Consider the following 19,834-nt stretch of genomic DNA (forward strand, 5'->3'; position numbering starts at 1 on the left):
TTTTCTTTTCTTTTTTTCTCTTCTCTTTTCTTTTCTTTTTTCTTTTCTCTTCTCTCTTCTCTCTTCTCCCTCTCCTCTCCTTTCATTTCCTTTCTTCTCTTTTCCTTTCCTTTCCTTTCCTTTCCTTTCCTTTCCTTTCCTTTCCTTTCCTTTCCTTTCCTTCCCTTCCCTTCCCTTCCCTTTTCACTTTTCTTTTGTCTTTTTTTTTTTTTTGAGTAAGTGGCTTTACCATCAAGATAATTATTTTTCATCAGTTATAAATATCCAGGACTTGGCTCTGACATTTTCCATAAAGTCAACAAACTGAAGGGAAGACCCTTTCAGTGAGTAAATGTTCAATGTGTAGATTTAATCATTTCATTCTTCTTTGTGTCCTAATTCAGGCACATTGTCCATCATCTCTATGTGCCTGATAATCATGCTAGAGGCTATTTGGCCTTTTCACAAATTCAAACTTTGTTCCAGAAAGCTATAAGAGACTTGAGAAAGAATAATAATGAAGTCTAAGATTCATAAAGATTTTTTACTTTAAAATATGACATTTTAGTTTAACTCAACATACTCATGTTTCTGTGATTTCTCCTTGTTCTCAAAGCATTGGGTCATTTTCGTACATGTCTCACAGGTGATTCAAAGCAGAATGCTCTAGAGGAAACTGCCTGCTACAAGACAGGAATAGCTCATCTTGAGGATGAACCCTCGATCTCAGTTTCGTAATTAGAGAGAGTGGAGTGAAGTTTTAATATAACTTCTAGAATGTTCTGCTAGGGGAAATGGGAACTGCTGATGACATTACAGGCAACTGTAACTTCAAAATGCTCTCAGCCTAACCTATCACAGCTGAAATTTCTCTTTGCAACATGTTGCTATCCCTTGGAAGTATTACAAAGTGAGCTTCGAATTAAAGGCAGTAGAAAGCACAGCTCCGAAGGGCTCAGTTACGTCTTGACGCACAGCCCTAGCCAGGCAGGCCATCTACTTCTGTGTTATGAAATCATCCGAACATTACTAACAGCTCTGGGTTTTCTAATCCATGTTATTGACACCAGGATATGGGCTCCAGATTCCATACAGCATTTGTCTGACTGTTTCAACTGGCAAAATTCTGATATTGTGTCATTAATTTTTCCCATTTCTAACAAGATTATTTAATGAAACTGCATATGTTGGACCCAGTTTTAAGTCTATGCTCGTGTATATGTATACCAGTGTTTATAGTGATGGAAAATCTCCAGAAAACAGGACTGAAGTCCTGAAAACACCACAATGTTTCTCTTAAGTCAGTCCATTTTGGGAAAATCTCTGTCACATGGTTCTTGCACATAATCGCCTCACCTCTGCACCACTGTGTTCACATCTGGCCCGAGCCCTCCTGAGGTGGGGGGTGGTTTTCACTGTAACTTGATGGCAGGTTGCCCGTATTTCGATTTCAAAAATGTAGCTGGCTAATATTTTGAGCCAAGGGATTGGAACATAACCATACCTCACTCCCTGCTTCAGTGACATTGCAGTGGAGCCAGTGTGTGTGTGTGTGTGTGTGTGTGTGTGACATACAGGGTATGGGGCTGGGGTGAAGGAAATGTGGGAGAGGAAAACACCTGCTACTCTCTGAGTTTAACTTCTTCTAGGACTGGATTTCTTATTGCCCTCAGAGCAGAGCAGCATTTCAATGTCCCAGAAGGAAATGAGGACAAAATGAAAACCAAGTTGTTGGGAACTAAAATGGACAACACTGGGGTGGGGGTGGGGAGTGTGCTTCATACTCTAACCTTGTTAATTACAGCAGCTTCCAATGGTGTCACAGAATAGACTTCTCTCTCCTACAGCCTGCAGTTCAAATACCAAGGGCACTCTGGCCTTGGACTCAAGGCAACCAAAGTTGGATTATTTCTTCCATGTCTTTTGATGGTCCTGGAGAAAATAGGAATAATAAACAGGCTAGAGGAATTCTTACAAAACCAAATCCCAGCCACTAACTGAAATGTTTACCTTATACCATATTTGTTCCTTTTAGATTCATAGTAAATGTTCATTATAATTTTAAAAAGCGATAGGAGACAGTTCATATCATTTATGTTAGGGGAGTCACTTTTACCCCATTCCTCACCTTTCCATAAATGGGGTTCAATTTTACCCCACTTGCTAAGAGGAAACAGTGGTAGAAGGCATGTCCTGCTTCCCCCTCCTCTTCTGGCTTTTCCTCATAGGAAGGGAGCAGCTGATCCAAATAGTGAAAAAGTGAAAATTGGCCATCCACCAGTGGGTCTATATTTCTCAGTGGGGCCAGGTTAAGCTTTAAGATTACGATCAAAGATTATAGACTTGTTCTTTCGGGTTCTTCATGCTTACTAGGATATAGAGAAGGTCCTAATTTCCCACTGTGATAGCACTGTAAGAGTTAGTAATACCTGACCTCCAGTTTCCCCATACCGGGAAGAAGAGTCCTGCGTACTCTCTTCCAGGGAAGTATTGAAGCGATATTGTCAGTTCCTGTCTCCATCCTTTCTTTTTAAGGGGGCAACTTATCTGATTGATGATGGGAGAAAATGGCAACCGGAAGTGCACAGTTGGGCCCCTCTTTGACTTTTCCCTTTTCAGGATTATCTTCTCAAAACACACCTTTTCCATCTTTCAGGACCTTAGTTCAGCAGACAGTCTCTACACCCGCTGGGGTTGGCCTACAATTGGGCGGGACATTCAATTCAGGCAAACAGCTTCAGATCCAAACACTGATCCAACATTGCCCTTACTAAAGCTTATTTTTTGCTCCCTATCTGATGCCTTTGTGTATTTCCTCCATATTTCTCTGAACTCTGAGGGAATATTTACTCTGATGGCTTTCTTTAGGAAGAGGCATTAGAAGCAAAGTGGAAAAGAATAGGACAATCAGAGCAAATCCATTACTACATGAACCCCAGCTCTGACACCAACATAGCTCTTACCTTGGTTAAGTCAATTATTCTCCTTGATGAATAAACTGGGAATAATACCTGAGATCTTACTTCCCAGGGCAAAGGAGGACTCATCCGTGGAAATACACAAAGTAAATTTAATCCATCAAAAAGCTAATGTTACAGAACATTAACTTTGCACTGTGAATATCTGTTAAGTGCTTCATATGTAACAACTCAAGTAAGCCTTCCAACTCTGCAAGGGAGGTTCTGTGTTTCCTTCTTATTTTACACATGAGGACGTGGAAGCAGAGAGAGGTTTTATAACTTGCTCAAGGTCACATGGCTAGTAAGAGACAGAGTCGTGATTCTGATGCAAAGAGTCTGACTCCAAGCCTGAGCTCCTAACTCCCATGCAGTACTCTCGTTACAAATAGTGTTAGATAAATCTCGTTTTTGTATGTCCTTTTAATTTTATTTGAGTATGGTTGACACACAATGTTACATTACTTTCAGGTGTACAGCATAGCCATTGGACAAGTCTACACATTACAATACCACTGACTATATTCCCTATGCTGTGAGACCGCCTAAGACAAAGTGGAGGCCATGAGAAGGTGAAGGAATATAGCAAAGCACACAAGCCCAGAGCTTAGAAATGCCAGGGCTAGAATCCAGGATTATAGCAAATGCAAACTGAAAAATACAAATATTAGAATCAAAACAAAAATTCAATTTAAAAACCCAAGCTATGAGAACATCTATTTGTGAACAAAAGCATGAAGAAAAGTTTCATGGGTTCTTAATTTTGTGTGTTGCGGATCTAAATGTATAAAACCCTGCGGCATTGTGATTTTCCTATTGTATGCTTTAGTTTTACTGGCTGATATTCACTTGATAATAGTTACATAGAGCTAATCTGCAGCTCTAAGACTGTGGACAATTTTGACATTGCATGCCTGAGGCAAGAAAGTTACAACCCTCCTGGGCAGCATTGCTGCTTCATCTCCTCCCAGCTCTACCAACATCGGTCCAGCTTTTGTCCGATGCCCATGTTTGTCATGTGTCAAGGAAACCATCTCTGTTGGTGGGAGCCAGTTTTTAAGAGGAGAGCATAATCAGTAGACATCCAAATAGGTTTAAACTATAGCATGTCTACATGTCCTTATTTGGAAAGTGGGAAAACTGAATTAGATAATAATAATAAAAATAAAAATAAAAATAAAAATAATTGATAGTAACGAAGTTTTTATTCTATTTCAAGCACTTGGCAAAGTAATTGGCATGTATGGTCTTCTTAAACCTTGTAACAACCCTACGAGGCAAGAAATTTATTGCCTCATTTTATAGGTGAGTTAAATGAGGCCCAGAGAGGTGGAGAGACTTGCTCAAGATGATCTCTAAAGTGCTTTATAATTCCAAAATGCTATAGATTTTAATTAAATTTGACGGTCCGAATAAATCTGATATAGATTAAATGAGTGAAAAATAATATGAAAGTATGTTTTACTTCTTAAACTCAGGTCATTCATTTTCTTAAAGGGAACACTAGAGCTTAAACAAAAATAGAGCAATATACCTCGATGATCAATTACATTTAAACGCTTATCCTCTAAAATGTACCTAGGATATGGTAGCCATAAGTGATGAAATAATGTTCTTGTCAAAATAGGGAGTCAGGCTCGCAGAAAAAAAATATCTCCAATTAAGAAATGGGGACTTTGTGGTTAAACAAGAAATGCAAAACCAAACAAACACAAAAGAATTCGAGGTGAGTTTCTTCAGTTTGGAAGAGAAGTTTTCCCCTTCCAGGTGTATTTCAGTGTTGTTCCATGATGTAATCATGCTTTATTGACCATGACACCATTCGAAAATGTTTAAATCCGTGCCTAACCTTTATAACCTCTTTTGAAATGCAGCACAGTTGAAAAAACTTTTGAAAATGCGGTCTTTCCCAATAATAGTAGAAAAGAATGGGGAAGCGTTCAATTAAGCCATTTTTATTTTCATACTGTATAATGAAAAGCTCTCCATTACTGGAAGAAAATGATACAAAGTCGGCAAAGCTTATCCATCAGTAGTGAGGTGTCCTGCACAGTTTCACTGCAACGGGCCCTGTTGGTGGATTTGATGAAAGAACCAAATTTCATTTTGCAGGTCATTACTATAGTAAAAAGAATTTTTTCTCACCATCTTAGGATGAAAATTACTATTATAGAAAAGCAACAGTCATTAAATAAATTAAAAGCATCTTTAAAGTTTTCCATATATATATATATAATATATATATTTTAAATTGCCATTAACTGTACAAGCATTAAATTCTGGACTAAAACATTTACAGAAACTAGTGTGAAAAGCTGAGGGAAGGCTTGGTTTTTAGAAAAGGGGAGTCATTTAATCACCTATAAACTACATTAAAATAGGATTCTCAAGGGAAAAAAAGCTATACAGAGAAGTCAGATTTATCCAAGCTTTCTTATTTAATTACATACCCAATCTTACACATCAAGTGTGCGTAGCTATTCTTTAACCCAAACTTGATTCAACAAGAAGTCAATAACCGGGTATTAGTTACTTGTTAGCACAGAGAAAAGTGAAAGCAGAAAGACTAAACAGAATAATGTAATTATAGAAAAAAAATTTTATGGCAGACTGATAATAGTATTATACACATATGATTGTCTATAAAAATATTAAACAGGTGACAAGAGTTGTTCCAGAAATATTAAGGTAAAAAATCTTATCTCAATGAATAAATGATCCTCAGTCAATATACAGCTAGGTGAGGGTAAAAAAGTATCTGGAGTGTTATAGTCCTGAGATCTGGGGAATCCAATCTTCCAGTTTAAATTCCACAATCCCAAATCTTGTAAATTGTATATTATTACCCAGTTTACAATAAGATACTTTGAAAATACTATATTGACATCAGCAGCCCCTGAATCTGAATTTAAGAGAACATTTATTGAAAAAAAATCACTTTTTCAGTGACTGAGTGCGCGTGCGCGTCACAACTAAGAATGGGGGTGGAGTGGCAGTTGGGAAAGACAAGGGGGGAACAGGAGAGAGAAAAGAGGGAGAGACAGACAGAGATGCATGATTTAGGAAATGTCATTTTTAAACATAATTTCTCATCTTACACCATTGCCATCTTTATACCAGGAAATTTATAAAAAGTCTATGTAAAAATTATGCATACACTAGGACCTAAGAAATTGTGAAATTGTCAATTTTCTATTTCAAGTAAATTTTTATTAGTTAAAATATTTCATTTTTTCAACCCCCTTGATTGAAAAGAAGTCTTCCTGGGGCGCCTGGGTGGCACAGCGGTTAAGCGTCTGCCTTCGGCTCAGGGCGTGATCCCGGCGTTACGGGATCGAGCCCCACATCAGGCTCCTCCGCTATGAGCCTGCTTCTTCCTCTCCCACTCCCCCTGCTTGTGTTCCCTCTCTCGCTGGCTGTCTCTATCTCTGTCGAATAAATAAATAAAATCTTTAAAAAAAAAAAAAAAAAAAAGAAAAGAAGTCTTCCTTTATTTTGGGGGGGAATAAAACTTTTCCTGTTTATAGCATAACATTTCTTCAATGTGGTAGTGAAATAATGGTTACAGGGCCACCCAGAAATAACTACTGGTCAAAAAATATTTTGATTGCTGAAAGACTACCAAGCTCTTTAATTGTGTTGTAATTTTGTTATATAAACTGCTACTTAAAATAAAATTTTACTTAGTTTGTACTCATAATTTTTTATTATTTAGAGGCTTTTCTGGCCATTGTGGGTTTAATCTGTAGTAAGTAGTCATCAATTAAAATTAAGAAAGGTAACAAACAGACATCTGGAATGAAGGCTGGAAAGTAATGCTGGGAACTGCTGGAGGAAAAAACTAAATATAGAATTTCATCATTTCTACCAACGAAAAAGAAGTTTTCTTTATTGAAAGATGGTATGCCCAGGATGGGGTGGCCACATACCGGCTCACTTCTATTATATAATTTTGCTTTCAAATTTTTGATAAAGTTTAGTAAAGGTAATTCCATCACGTATCTCATTTCAAATATTTAGCATAGTGCTGCCAGAGTAAAAAAATGAACTATGAGAAACCACAGTAACTCAGGCCCCAGAGCTTCACTGATGATTCAGAACTAGCGTGTCTCATTCACGGAGCTAATATACACTCGCTCCAACCTCTGTGTATTCCAAAAGCATCAAAGAGCTTCTCTTCGTGGTAATGTTCTTTAAATGCATTTCTAATAAGTTAGAAAGCTAGAAATATGACTGAAACCACAGAGAATTCCATACTCACTCCCAAGAACTGAAGACGAGGTTGCTCTTGCCTTTGGTTTAGGGACAGGGACACTTGCAGTGTTTTTAGATCTATCGGTATCATCCGTTCAAGGAAGATGCATATGAAATAGCGGTATTATAAGCCCAAGCTTTCCGTGTCAGAAAGGCCTTCTGGCTCCACTAGTCAACCTCTTCATTTTACCAGTGAGGATGCTAAAGACACGGTTAACACAGTGCCTTTTGCAAAATAAATGCTCAATAAATATTTATTAAATGATGACCCAAGATAGGTAGCTCTAGGTAGAGAGAATAAAACCCCATGTCTTCTGATAGCTCGCGGCCTCTGTAGTGGCTTAGTCATCTCTAACCAGGTGAGATTCAACGGAGATGGCTATTCACCACGAGTATGACAGCATCACCAAGCCGTGGTCTGAGAAGTTTTTGTCACACGTCAACATAGCAAGAGAGATTTTTGAACAAGTTTTCAAGGGCAAAGTATAGGAGGATATTTATGACAAATGGAAATAGGAAAAAACGAAGTGTCTATATTTGACTTCCTTTTTTTTGGGTGAATGATTTTTAGTGAGCTTCGCTGAAGGGTAGAGTCCATGGCTGAGCCTTGATTCACGTGAAAAGGTGCCTGAACCTGGATCTGGCCGAAGAATGATATTCGACATGTGATTGTGATTAATTTGATCATTTAAAGAAATCTCTGCTATTCCATCAGGTTTTGAGCCTGGATTACTTCACAGGAAGTCAAGACATGTCAAGAGAACTAAAATTTTAATCAAATTTAAAAAATTTTAGTTGAATTTTTGAATTCAACTTAAAAGAACAAATGAAGGTACCTGTGACAAGGAAGGACAGAAGGGCAATTACAGCTGGGTTTTTGAAAATTGGGTAGCTGGTTCCCTTTTCTAGGAGGCAACGAAATGAAAACAACTGTATTTCAAGCCGAATGGCTGGGCCAAGTGGTAACTCTCTGCATATGCTCTTGGATCACTCTCCCCTTTTTGGTAAAGTTCTCATAATTGAATGGTGCTTGCCAGGACATGAAATGAAACAAACAAAGAATTCTGCGCAGACTGAATTATAAAACCATGCTAAACAAACCTTCCTACAGAGGGGCCCGGGCATCCGGCAATGGACACACGTACACACACCACCACTCGGCACATACGCTCTCTGCTCATCTATTCACACAACTGCACATGGAGGAAAAACACAGGTAAACAAGTCTTAAACATTTCTCAGATAAACATAAACATCGATTGGGTTATTTAGCACTTGCTGAGTTGTTCAGGAATCTATGGCAATAAGCCTACTTCAGAATACTGAATGTTTCTATTCTCTGTGAGTAGAGATAAGTGATAAACTATTGGTGTTTTCCCAACCTATTTTCAAAGCCCATTACAAAAATAAATCAGTGTGTCCTCTAATAGGTCTAAAAACAGTTTGAGTGATCATTTTTCTTCTGTGACTTTTTTAAAAAAAGAAATAAATGTCCATATTTACTAAAATCTTGTGTTGAGTTACATTCAGAAACAAACGCAATCCAGTTCTCCTTGGTGGAAATCGTCAGTCTATTTGCTCATTCTCTTCAACTCTAAAAAAATCTTTTGGGGTGAAATGCATTGGCAGTGCAAAAAAAGGGGGGCAAGTCCATTAAATAAACTATTGATTGAATTAAGCATTCATATGAGTTCTCTGCCAGGTTATCTGCAAGCACAAGACTCTACTGTCATGTTAGGATACACCTTAAGTACCACGTTCTTATTTTCATCAAAGAATAAGATACTGAGTGAGGACATCTTTTCCGGCACACAGCAAGGCTCAGGAATTCCGGGAACGACCCCCACGGCTCGCACTATACTCTGGATGGTAGCGTGATTTGATGGCTTCAAAGACTAGAAAAGAAACGGGAGAAGAACATCGAAGTTAGGTGGAGCTGCTTTTCCACTCTTCACTGTTCATCATCAAAATACATAGAACTAATCAATTCGTTTCAACAATGTAATGGAGCTCTGGCATTGTTACCCATTGGGCACGGCCTCCTATCCCAGCACCGCCATAGCGGTTACCCTGTATTCAGCACCTGCTATGCACCAGCTGCGTTAGACCTAGTATCTCTAATCCTTACAACACAACTACCCTTTTTTATATTTTACAAGTAAAGAAATAGGCTCAAAAAGCTCAAATGACATGTCTAAAGTCAAATAACTAGGAAGAGATAGAGTAAGGATTTGAATCCAGTTATCTAAAACCAGAATCACTTAATTAAAAACAACTTAGTTCCCAGAGGATTAATACATCCTCAGATGTTTTCAATAACAGGATTGCAACGAAAACCATTTGTTCTCGATTCTATGCTAATTGTAATGAACCCTAACAAACACCCTAGTTAACACAGATATATTATTGCCACTGCTATAGTGATGTTTACACTTTGCTGTTAAAATAAAACCAAGCACATCAAGGAACACTGATTTATTTGGTAGATGGCACCAGGATGGATTGGATGGTAATTACTCCGCTGTGTAATTATTCACCTCTTAGAAGCACAAACGGAGGTTACGAAGACCACCCCATTGGCCACTGGGGGTCACTGTTGCTCCATAGGTTCAGACTTCAAGGAGGTCTGGTTAAAAGTGTTCTAAGAGGGGGCCATATCCTCTGGGAATAGGGGGCCTAAGGTTATTCCATGGGTATCAGAAGTTTGACCAAAGAAGCCTGGGTAAAATCCGTTCCTGAGAAAATGCCAAATGGAACCGCTAACACCCACGTGACACACGTGATTTTATTTAGAGTGCCACACAGTTCTGCTCAGCATGGAAGGACAGGCCCTTTTCCAAGCCCCGGATGTTCGGGTATCACCAGAGTGCTACAGCCTTCTTCAGGAGAGATGCCACCCTTTGCAGCATCAGCTTTCCCCAACATCTCTTTTAGGCAGGTGAAATCAGTTTTGATTGAAATATATTTAGAAACAGAAATTTGGTAACTTGCCAGAGATCACATGTCAATTCAGAAGTGGGATTTAGGCCAAAACTCTAGGTTTTTAATTTCAAGACTTCAAGCCATGTTTCTCATGGCTCAGAGGCACCTCTGAGTTGGTATTTTAATTTCATACTCCTAAAAACTCCCAGTATGGACAACTGGAACAAGTTAAAAGGTTAAGGTCCATAGAAACCAAGGAAGAAGTAAATAATTTAGAAAGCTGGCATACTATTAAAAAAAAAAAAAGGATTATTTTTGGCAGAGAAAGGGCAAATCCAATTTGTCTCATCCCATCTTTCAACTTTAATGAAAGAAATTATCCATACATTGACTTTAACTTTATTGTGAATAGGCATAAAGTGTTTAAAGTATGGTCTTAATGATAGGCAACTGGTTTTTTCCTCTTTCTTCCTAGAAACTTGAAGTATGTGTTGGCAAGGATTGTTAGCGTTCAATCAATTAGCCTTGCAAAGCAAGGTATTCTCCCTTCAAGGAAAGGAAGTCTGTGTTCTATTTTGCATATCATGCACCTTGCAGCTACAATAAAATCTGCATAACGGACACAAACTGTAATCAGTATTGTACAACAGAGATTCATGGCCACTGTTCATTATTTCATCGGTATTGGCAATTTCCAAAGAAAATTCCCCCAGCTTTCCCACTTTTCTCTATTGATTTATTCTTAAGACTCAGTGATCCAAATGGCTTGTAATAATGCCCCAAAGGATTTTTGTAAACCATAGATTTTCTGACATTATTCTGTTATTCTTAATGTTTTAATGACTCCTATAATATTTAAACTTCATATGAAGTGGATCTATTTGAGTAGATAAGGCCTTGAGTGATCGATACTGCTATGCATTGCTATTCCGGGGCCTGGAACAGGGCATGCTCTGGGTCCTGGATTAATCCTTGCTAAATGGACGAAATACTTACATGAAATAGCATACTCTCCCTTTTACCTATTTCTGTGGAAATAATTCCCATCAACAAAAATAAAAAGGTTCTGTGCAAATGACCCGGAGTAGATATGGAAAATATTCATGGGTGTTTCCTAGGAAAATTCCTGTCCTTTTTTTTTTTTTTTTTTTTTAAGCTCTAACTCACAAATGATAGATTCAGAAACTATGAGCGGTCTCTGGTGGGCTCGCTGGAATTCAGGCACGGGCCCTTGATTCTGGGTTGGTGTGTCTTATCAGGAACCTTCAATTTGCTAGGGAGTTTCCCCTATTTTTTCTCACTACGGAATCCTCTGATCAAGCTGCCGTTACCGGGCATCATTATGTCATGCACAAAAGATCCAAGCAGTAATTGCTCATTTGAAGCAGGTGGCCAGTCTATAATTTTTGTTTGTTTTTGAGATCAGATCACCCTTCTCATGACTGTCTTTACATAGCTTAAGAAATTTGTCAATCTGTGTTATTTCCCTCCTCAGTCTCTGTTTTTAGTTTTTTTTTTTTTTAAGATTATTTTATTTATTTTTTAGCGAGAGAGAGCAAACACAAGCAGGGGAAGCGACAGGCAGAGGGAGAGGGAGAAGAGGCTTCCTGCTGAGCAAGGAGCCCGACAGGGGAGTTGATCCCGGGACACTGGGATCCTGCCCTGAGCCGAAGGCAGATGCTTAGGTGAGCCACCCAGGCGCGCCTCTCCCTAGTCTCTGTTTTTAATGAGAGTAAAACATGACTCTGACATCAGCTTAGGGAATTTCTGCTTGGGTAACTTAGTACATCAAGATTTAGGATTTTTTTGTAATTTTTCATGACCAGAGATTGGAATTGGAAACCCAGGAAATTAATTGAGGGTGTATCATTTTGACCTTATTAAATGTGAATTTCTTCTTTATATAGGCTATTTGGTTCCAAGTGTTTAGATCCTTTGCTGCCTAATTCTGTGTCTTTGCTATTAGCGTTCACACCATTCCATGCAAAAATAACTCCATTCCTCTAATCCTTATTGGTTTTCCCACATCTCGGTCAGCAACAATGGCTCAATAAGTTTCATTTCATTTGCAATCTCTGTTTTCCATCTCCGCGAAGGTGGTGAGGGGGAAGCAAAGGCATAGGACTTGGCTTGAGCTCTACGGGTATTTTCCATCTCATGGCAGAGTGCCAGCGGTCTCTCCCTGGGAGAACAGATTGGCTGTAGGGGCTAGAAATCAGAAAAATCCACGTGGCCGTGTCTGTGAATGAAATCTGCAGTGGTCCGGCCCGCACCTGCCAAGCTATGCATGATGTCCTCGAGTTGAATTTGATTACGAAGGCATTAGCAAGGGAGAGTGTGTCATCAGCTAAGAGCCTTCATTCCTGACCTGGGCCATGGGGTTTTGCTCCACACTCTTCCAGTCCAGCCCACATGGGTGTGATAGCCCAGAAACTATCTAATTGGAATCAGTGAAAGGGCAAAGCCTGGAATTTGGGAAAGGCAGAACACAGCTGTTCTGAATTACAGAACAGGTTGTCGACTTTTGCAGACAAATAGCCCCGCCATGTAGAGCAGGCTTTTGCTCGGGAGGCCAAAAGGAAGGGGGGCAAGCAGAGGAGTGTGGCCTGGGAGAACTTCTCTCCGGGGCAAAATGTGTATCTAAAGTCTGAAAGTTCTTTGGCGCCTCCGTGACTCCACGTGTGTTCGTACTGATCAGGTCAGAGGCCTTATTTGCCTCTGTTGCGTGGACTCTATTTTTCTTTAAATACTTTGCTCTGGTTACCATGTTGGAAGCTGTGATGCTTATTAATTACCCGCACGTAGCAGCTTTGTCTTGGCTCCCGTTTCCCATCCGTTTGGTTACTGTACCACCTGAAAGCCACAGAGACTGGAAGGGAACCACTAGAAAGCCTTAAAAGTGAAGCAGATCCTCACAAGGTGATGAGAGATGGAGAACTCCATGTAACAGCCAAACTTCCACTCTCCACTTGGCAAAGGGAAACCTCAAGCTTAGAGAGAAAGCTCCACACTTATCCCTGTTATGTCTCCCTGGAGTTCTGATGCCATTCCAAGTTTTGACAAATATTATGATGAGTTCAGTTGTTGCAGTCAGTGCTGTCCTGATTCTATTACTCTCTAAAGAACTGTTACTGGAAGAGCTTACAGGCTGTTGAACCTGCAGGGAGAGTCCTATTTTAGGCTTTGTGATGTTTGGAAAGGGACTAGAAACATTTAAGAAACTTTTTCTTGTCTTAACGTCTTTTATTCTCTTGATTGCTTTCCCTATTTGGTCTTTCTTCAGCCCCCTGCATTTAATTTTCTGTTCTCCTCAGTCTCAACAATGACCATTAGTAATGATATTAATAGCAAATATTTATTGAGCACCTACTATGTGCAAGGTGTTTCACTTTCACTTCCCCTCTGTTGTTATTATGTAGATACTATTGTTTTTATTATGTACTATTGTACCCATTTCAAAGATGAGAAAACTAACATACAGTTAACCCTTATACAACATGGGTTTGAACTGCACAGGTCCACTTATATGTGAATTTTTTTTGATAAATACACTACTGTAAATGTTTTTTCTCTTCCTTAAGATTTTCTCAACATTTTCTTTTTTCTAGCTTACTTTATTGTTAGGAGTACAGTATAGAGTACATACAGCATAGAAAATACATGTTAATCTACCGTTTGTGTTATCGATAAGGTTATCAATCAACAGTAGGCTATTAGTAGTTAAATTCTGGGTCAAAACTTATCTGTGGATTTCGGATGGCGCAGGACATCAGTGTCCCTAATGCCCACGTTATTCAAGGGTCAGCTGTGTAGAGTATGAGTAACTTCTCCCCAGAACCGTAGCTGGTAAGAGGCAGAACCAAGATTTTAGCCAAAAGGATTTAACTCTCAATGTGGCTACTCGAAGTGGGCTTTGTGGACCCGCAGCACTGGCAGCACCTAGGAGCTGTATGAGATATGCAGAACCTAGGCTCTCTGCCCAGAGCCACTGGATCGGGACCTACACATCCCGAGGCAATCTGTAGCCACAGTAAGGTTAAGAAGCCTAGCTCTGAGCTTGCACATTTAACCATTCTGCGGACTAACACACTTCTCTCCTTAAACCTACCTCTGCTATTCTTAATTTATCCCTCATATGCTTTGAAATAATTGTGCTTTGGATCATGGAGAACCGTCATGAAGATCTACTGAAGCAACAGCAGGATTTTGAACGTCAAGGCAGGCATAGCCCACAGGGGATGGGGGGGGGGGGAGTTGGGGTAACTGTGGTGGAGTAGAGACCAGACCAGGGCTCCCCAGGGAGGAGTTGAAAACTCACTGAATGGCTCCACATGGTCAGGGTTCTCTGGGTCCTAAAATCTGGAGTCGGGAAGGAAAACTCCTTCCCCGGGCTACATAGAAGAAGTTACAGTTTATGAGTGTGAGAGATTATTTGGAAAACTCAGTCATCCTGAGTTTAGGAGACAGATTTTGAATTCATTTCGCCTCTCAATGCCACAAAGCAACCTACGCTATAAAAATTCATCACTGTTACATTCTGCATCTTTGTGGTGTGTTTTTAAATGCTACCCTAGTTGGAACAAGTTTTGTTTGATCAGTGATATACTCTTTATGAATATTTAGACAAGATAAGGCTGTTTATATCATAGTAAATGTACAAAATCTTTACTTAGTGTTTAGATTTACAAAACACGGAATTGGCAAAAATCCTCGGGAAAGACAAGTCTTAGAAGATGTAGAAAGCTGGTCCTTCTGAGATATTCTAATAAGAAAACAGGATTTCAATCACGTTCCTTGCCCTGAGGCTGACCTGGCCTTGCTCAGTCAGACCTTATGTATGTGTTCCATTTAACATCCCAATGATCATGGGACTAGTGGGACAAGAACATGAAACCTTCAAGAGCTATAAGCAGAGGCTACTCATTCTTGGAGGCAAAAGATTTTTCCCCATTATTATATAGCAGCAAAAGTTGATTCACTTCAAGTTTTGAGAAAAAGAACAAAAACAAAAACCCTAACTCTATTCTTTCTCCGAATTCTATTCCTATAGCCCCATTTCATTGTATGTCTGAGATTCAAACTGTTATAAGCTAAGAATAGAATTTCAGCGATAAGCTTCACTGAAGGCTAGAGGGCACCACTCTATTTTACTAACTTTAAATTCAAAGAGAGGAGTCACTTGGATTTGCTGTGCAAGGCAGAGGTGGGATTGGGGAAGCCTCCGAGAGCATATTCCTGAGGACACCAGGTACTGATATGAGAAAGTACAGCCTCTGTTGATTTTGGAAGAGACACAGGTAAACTCTGGTTGGATTAAGTGTTGGAAGAAACTTACAGAGCCAACGTATCCTATTTTGCCTTCCTTTTTTGAAGTTTATTAGGGAAGCAAATGAAATGAGCATCCGGTGGATTTCATGGGGCGAGTTTACCTGGCCCAACACTGATCCTGACCCTGGTGGGGCCAGTTCATCTCATGAGAGACTATTCGTCAAAAAATATTCTGCACGGGCATCAAGCCCGTTAGTCCTTCTGCCTCCCTTTCCCCCTGACCTCTGGTCGTTCTCTGACTATTCCCTCCAAGATCAGCCTTCTGTCGTTGGGGGCCTGCTGACTGTGTGCGGGCGCACATTCACACATCGCACAGCAGACCACGTCGCTAAATACGCACTGTGTTCGGAAGCAACACAAACAACGTATTTCACACGCACATTTCTCCTCGTCTCCTTCTCATACCAACACTGACGTCGTATTATGTTACCGACGATTAAAGAAAAACCAAGCATAAGCATGATTGCCTAGTACATGTTAGAATGCCATAAATCAGTGTCCAGATGGATTTTGTAAATGAAACCACACACTCAGTGTGTCGCTCTACTCTACAGAAGGGTAGGAAGGGTAGGACAGAGAGCAAGGGCTACCTTTGGCATGGGGAACTGGCATGCTCCGGAGCAGTAATAGGCATCAAAGGACTTGGGGGAGATAATCCATTCACTCCAGCCAATGTCCGCAAAGTCCACTTTAAGATACCGCCTGGCACAATTCCGAGGCTCAATCCACTGCTTTCTTCTGGCCTTCTTCAGGGTCTGTTCATCAAACTGGAGCGTCTGGCTCTTCTGGTGAGGTCCCTTTCTCTGTTTCTTCTTGTTTTTAGTCTTCTCAGGGGCCTGAGTCTGAAGGGTCTTGTAAGGCTTTCTCTCCTCCCAGACCCCCTCCTCCCTATACTGATATTCTGCCCCAGGAAGCTCATTGTTCTGCAGAGGCAGCAGGACCCCGGCGGAGCGCTTCTTCCTCCGTTCGATAGAGAGGGCGGCCCTGATATGGCTGTCCAGTTTTGGCACAGCTCCGGTGGGGAAATTCCGGTGTCCTTGTAAGCTCGATACCACGCTCTCCGGCTCAGAAATGGCAGCATCATTGGCGTACACCAAGATATAAGGCTCGGGGAAGGGTAACGTTTCCTTCGGCAGCTGGTGTCCTTTGGAGGTAATGTTAAATCCTATGAGGAACTCCTCATTTTCCTTGGCCTTCTTCAGCAGTTGAGTGATGTCTTTTGATAGCCAGGACCCAAAGTCTCGGTGAGATTTGGCTATGTCTACTGAAAGATGACCCAGGAGTTGACTTTGGTTTCTGTCAGATTTAAGGATCCAGGCAGAGAGCTCAATCTGCATGTGTTTTCTCTGAGCATGATGTGGGCATCCTCGGGACACTGGACAACTCAGGCTGGTGTTTATTAGCTTGCCAACATAGAAATACAGTGTGGCAGATAAAATGTTTTCAGACTTGGTGAGAGAAGTCAGGTTAAAAATGTGCAGTCCCTTGCTCCCAAGGGTTCCTAGGAAGGAAAAAAAAAAAAGAATTAACAGGAATAAAGAGGACTCCTACTTGACACCACATACAAAAAGTAACTCAAAATGAATTAATGACCCTAATATAGAAGCTAGAGCCTTTAAATTCTTAGAAGAAAACATACATGTAAAATCTTCATGGCTTTAGATTTGGTGACGGATTCTTAAATAATGATGCCCCAAAATATGAGCAGAAAAAGAAAGAAAGAAAGAAATTGAGAAGATGAAAAAGCTGGACTTCATCGTAAACAAAAAACTTTTGTGCATCAAAGGGCATAATCAAGAAAGTCTGTACAACTTACAGGATAAAGAAAATATTTTCAAATCCTATGCCTGATAAAATGCGGTATCCAAAACATACGACTAACTCTTAACTCAACATCAGAAGGTCAAAGAAATCAATCAAAAAATGGGCAAAAGCACCAAATAGACCCTTCCTTACAGAAGATATATAAAGGGCCAACATGCACATGAAGAGATGCTCAACATTAATAACCATCAGGGAAATGTAAATCCAGGAAACCACACTGTGGTACCATCTGACATACGCTAGCCTGGCTATAGTAATAAAAAACAAACGAAGTGTTAGGAAGGAGGTGGAGAAACTGGAACACGTTCACACTGCCGGCTGGAACGTAAAATGCTTCAGCTGATGTGGAAATGTTTGGCAGGTCCTCCAAAAGTTAAACACAGAAATATTATGTGACCCCACAATTCTCCTCCTCTGTAGCCCAAAGAATGGAAAACAGATATGCAACCAAGTGCACGCATATGCAGATTTGTAATTACACTATTCACAATAGCCAAAGGCGCAGACAGCATAAAAGCCCATCGGCGAATGAATGGCTAAACAATAGTGCTCTATCCATGCGGTGGCATATTATTGAGCCATAAGAAGTAATGAAGAACTGATCCATGCTACCATGTGGAGGAACCTTGACAACATTATGTTAAATGAAAGAAGGCAGATACAAAAGCCCACAGATTGTATGAATCCATTCACATGAAATATTCAGAGCACGTAAATCCATAGAGACAGATCGCAGAGTGATGTTTTCCAGGGGATGGGGCAAGCAGAATAGGGAGAAACCTGTCATTGGGTAGGAGGCGTTATTCTGGAATGATAGAAATATTTTGGAATTAGGTAGACTTGTTGGTTGTACAACACTGTGAATGTACCAAATGCTGCGGAATTGTCCACCTAAAAATAGTTAATTTTATGTTATGTGAATTTCACCTCAATCAGACAAACAAACAAAAAAGATTACAGGAGTAATTTTAAAAGCTAGAGAAAGAGTAAAGCAAGGAGCAGCTATGTTTACTAATTTGCTTTTTCCTTTACTGAAGCACTACGGATGTGTAGAAGTTGTAACACAGCAGTAAACTTACTGGTGTGAGAGCTGAGAGTTCTGGCTTTTCATTATAAGACTACCAAGAACCAATCTTATAAATTTGGCACAGGATTGTAATAGCTTCTTATCCGTGGCAGTGGCTAGCCTACCAGTTACAAGCCTCGGCGGGATTAGACTCCCCTTGATTCGAGCCCTGGCTCAGCCACTTTGGGCAAGCTAGTGTTCTCATTCATAACGTGGAGACCATACCTACCTCTCCTGCCATCAGAATTAAATGAGATGTGTGTAAAGCAGTTCACAAGGCGCCCAGCAAGTGGTTCTTAAATATAAATTATCATTGTTATTAGTGCTAGCACTGACAGTATTACGGGATTATATCTTCTTCTACCTGCCTCACAAAGTTTACGATGCAGGATGAGGACAGGTAAGCAAGACCATATAGCTCAATATTCAGGTAGGTTTATGTGAAATGATGAGCCGCACCTTCAAATTATCCTAAAGAATTAATGCCGTTGTAGAGCTTGCCCAGAGTTTACGACATCCAAGAACTTAAGAGTTGAATTTCTTCCATGTGGTTGGATGAAATTATTGAAATGGGTCAATTGTGTTTCAATTCTTCAAAAATGAGAGAGAGCAATGGAACAAACAGAACAAGAGATTGATTAGTAAGGGCAGAGCTTGGTTCCTTCTCTTAAGATCATCTACCAAGTTAGTGGTAAGGCTGAGGTTAGACTCAAGAATGCCCAGTCCCGGGATCCGTCACCAGAGCCCGAGCCCTCCTCCATGCACTTGTTTCATATACATATTGGTTTCAGAAACATACACGCAATCGTGAAATTATGTTCTTGATCAAAAACATATTTCAGTAAAAACAAAACATTGTTATAAAGACGTGGAAACTTAAAATGAGTTCATTGAGTCCCCAAGCACAAGGGAAGTGCAATGGGAAACATATTTTACTCATTTTTAACACTATGTGAAGGAAAAGGAGGAAACTGCCATTTGTGTGCATTTGTATAATCCATGACACCGGGATAATATTTTACAGACCTTTATAACAAAGCCGTGGCATCAGGGTTGTTCAGAGACCCGAGCCTTAATTCATACCAGTCACCATAGCATATACTTTTACCCAAACTTCTTGTAGCAGATGGAAGTTTAAGATGGAGGGAAGGGAAGTCTCTGTTCTAAGTATGTGGCAAGCGAGTGGTTGCCAAACAGACATCCTGGCAGGGAAAAACATGAACTACAAGGGATCTGGGTGGTAGTGTCCTAATGGGTAAAGTAATAGTGCTCCTTCCCCCAACATTTTTGTTTCAAAATGTTTCCTCCTCCTCCTCCTCCTAAAAAAAAAAAAAAAAGTTTCCTTCTTTCTTTCAAACATGTTTCCAGACACCTTGTGACCTGCTGTTAAATAGCCTCCACCCCTGTGTCTAATCTTCAATATCCTCTTGTAAATGCTTCAGAATCTGCCATGCGGCCTCTCGTGATGGCTTTCATTTGAGCTCAGTACACTATTTTGAAGTCG

The 19,834-nt window shown here is 40.1% G+C and overlaps 1 protein-coding gene across 1 annotated transcript in view; it reads right to left on the reverse strand.

Moving 5' to 3' along the window:
• Positions 1-3,387: 3,387 nt before the first annotated feature.
• The window catches only part of BMP3 (bone morphogenetic protein 3), a 30,185-nt gene continuing 13,738 nt past the window's right edge, over positions 3,388-19,834 (reverse strand). Inside the window, exons 2-3 of the mRNA XM_045790313.2 lie at positions 16,031-16,941; positions 3,388-9,085 (exon numbers count right to left, since the gene is read on the reverse strand). Coding sequence (XP_045646269.1) covers positions 8,894-9,085; positions 16,031-16,941 — 1,103 coding nt within the window. The 3' untranslated portion in view covers positions 3,388-8,893. The remainder of the gene's footprint in view (positions 9,086-16,030; positions 16,942-19,834) is intronic.

This window comes from Ursus americanus, chromosome 8 (genome assembly GCF_024610735.1).
Source record: "Ursus americanus isolate L20-20 chromosome 8, mUrsAme1.1.p, whole genome shotgun sequence".
NCBI lineage: Eukaryota > Metazoa > Chordata > Mammalia > Carnivora > Ursidae > Ursus > Ursus americanus.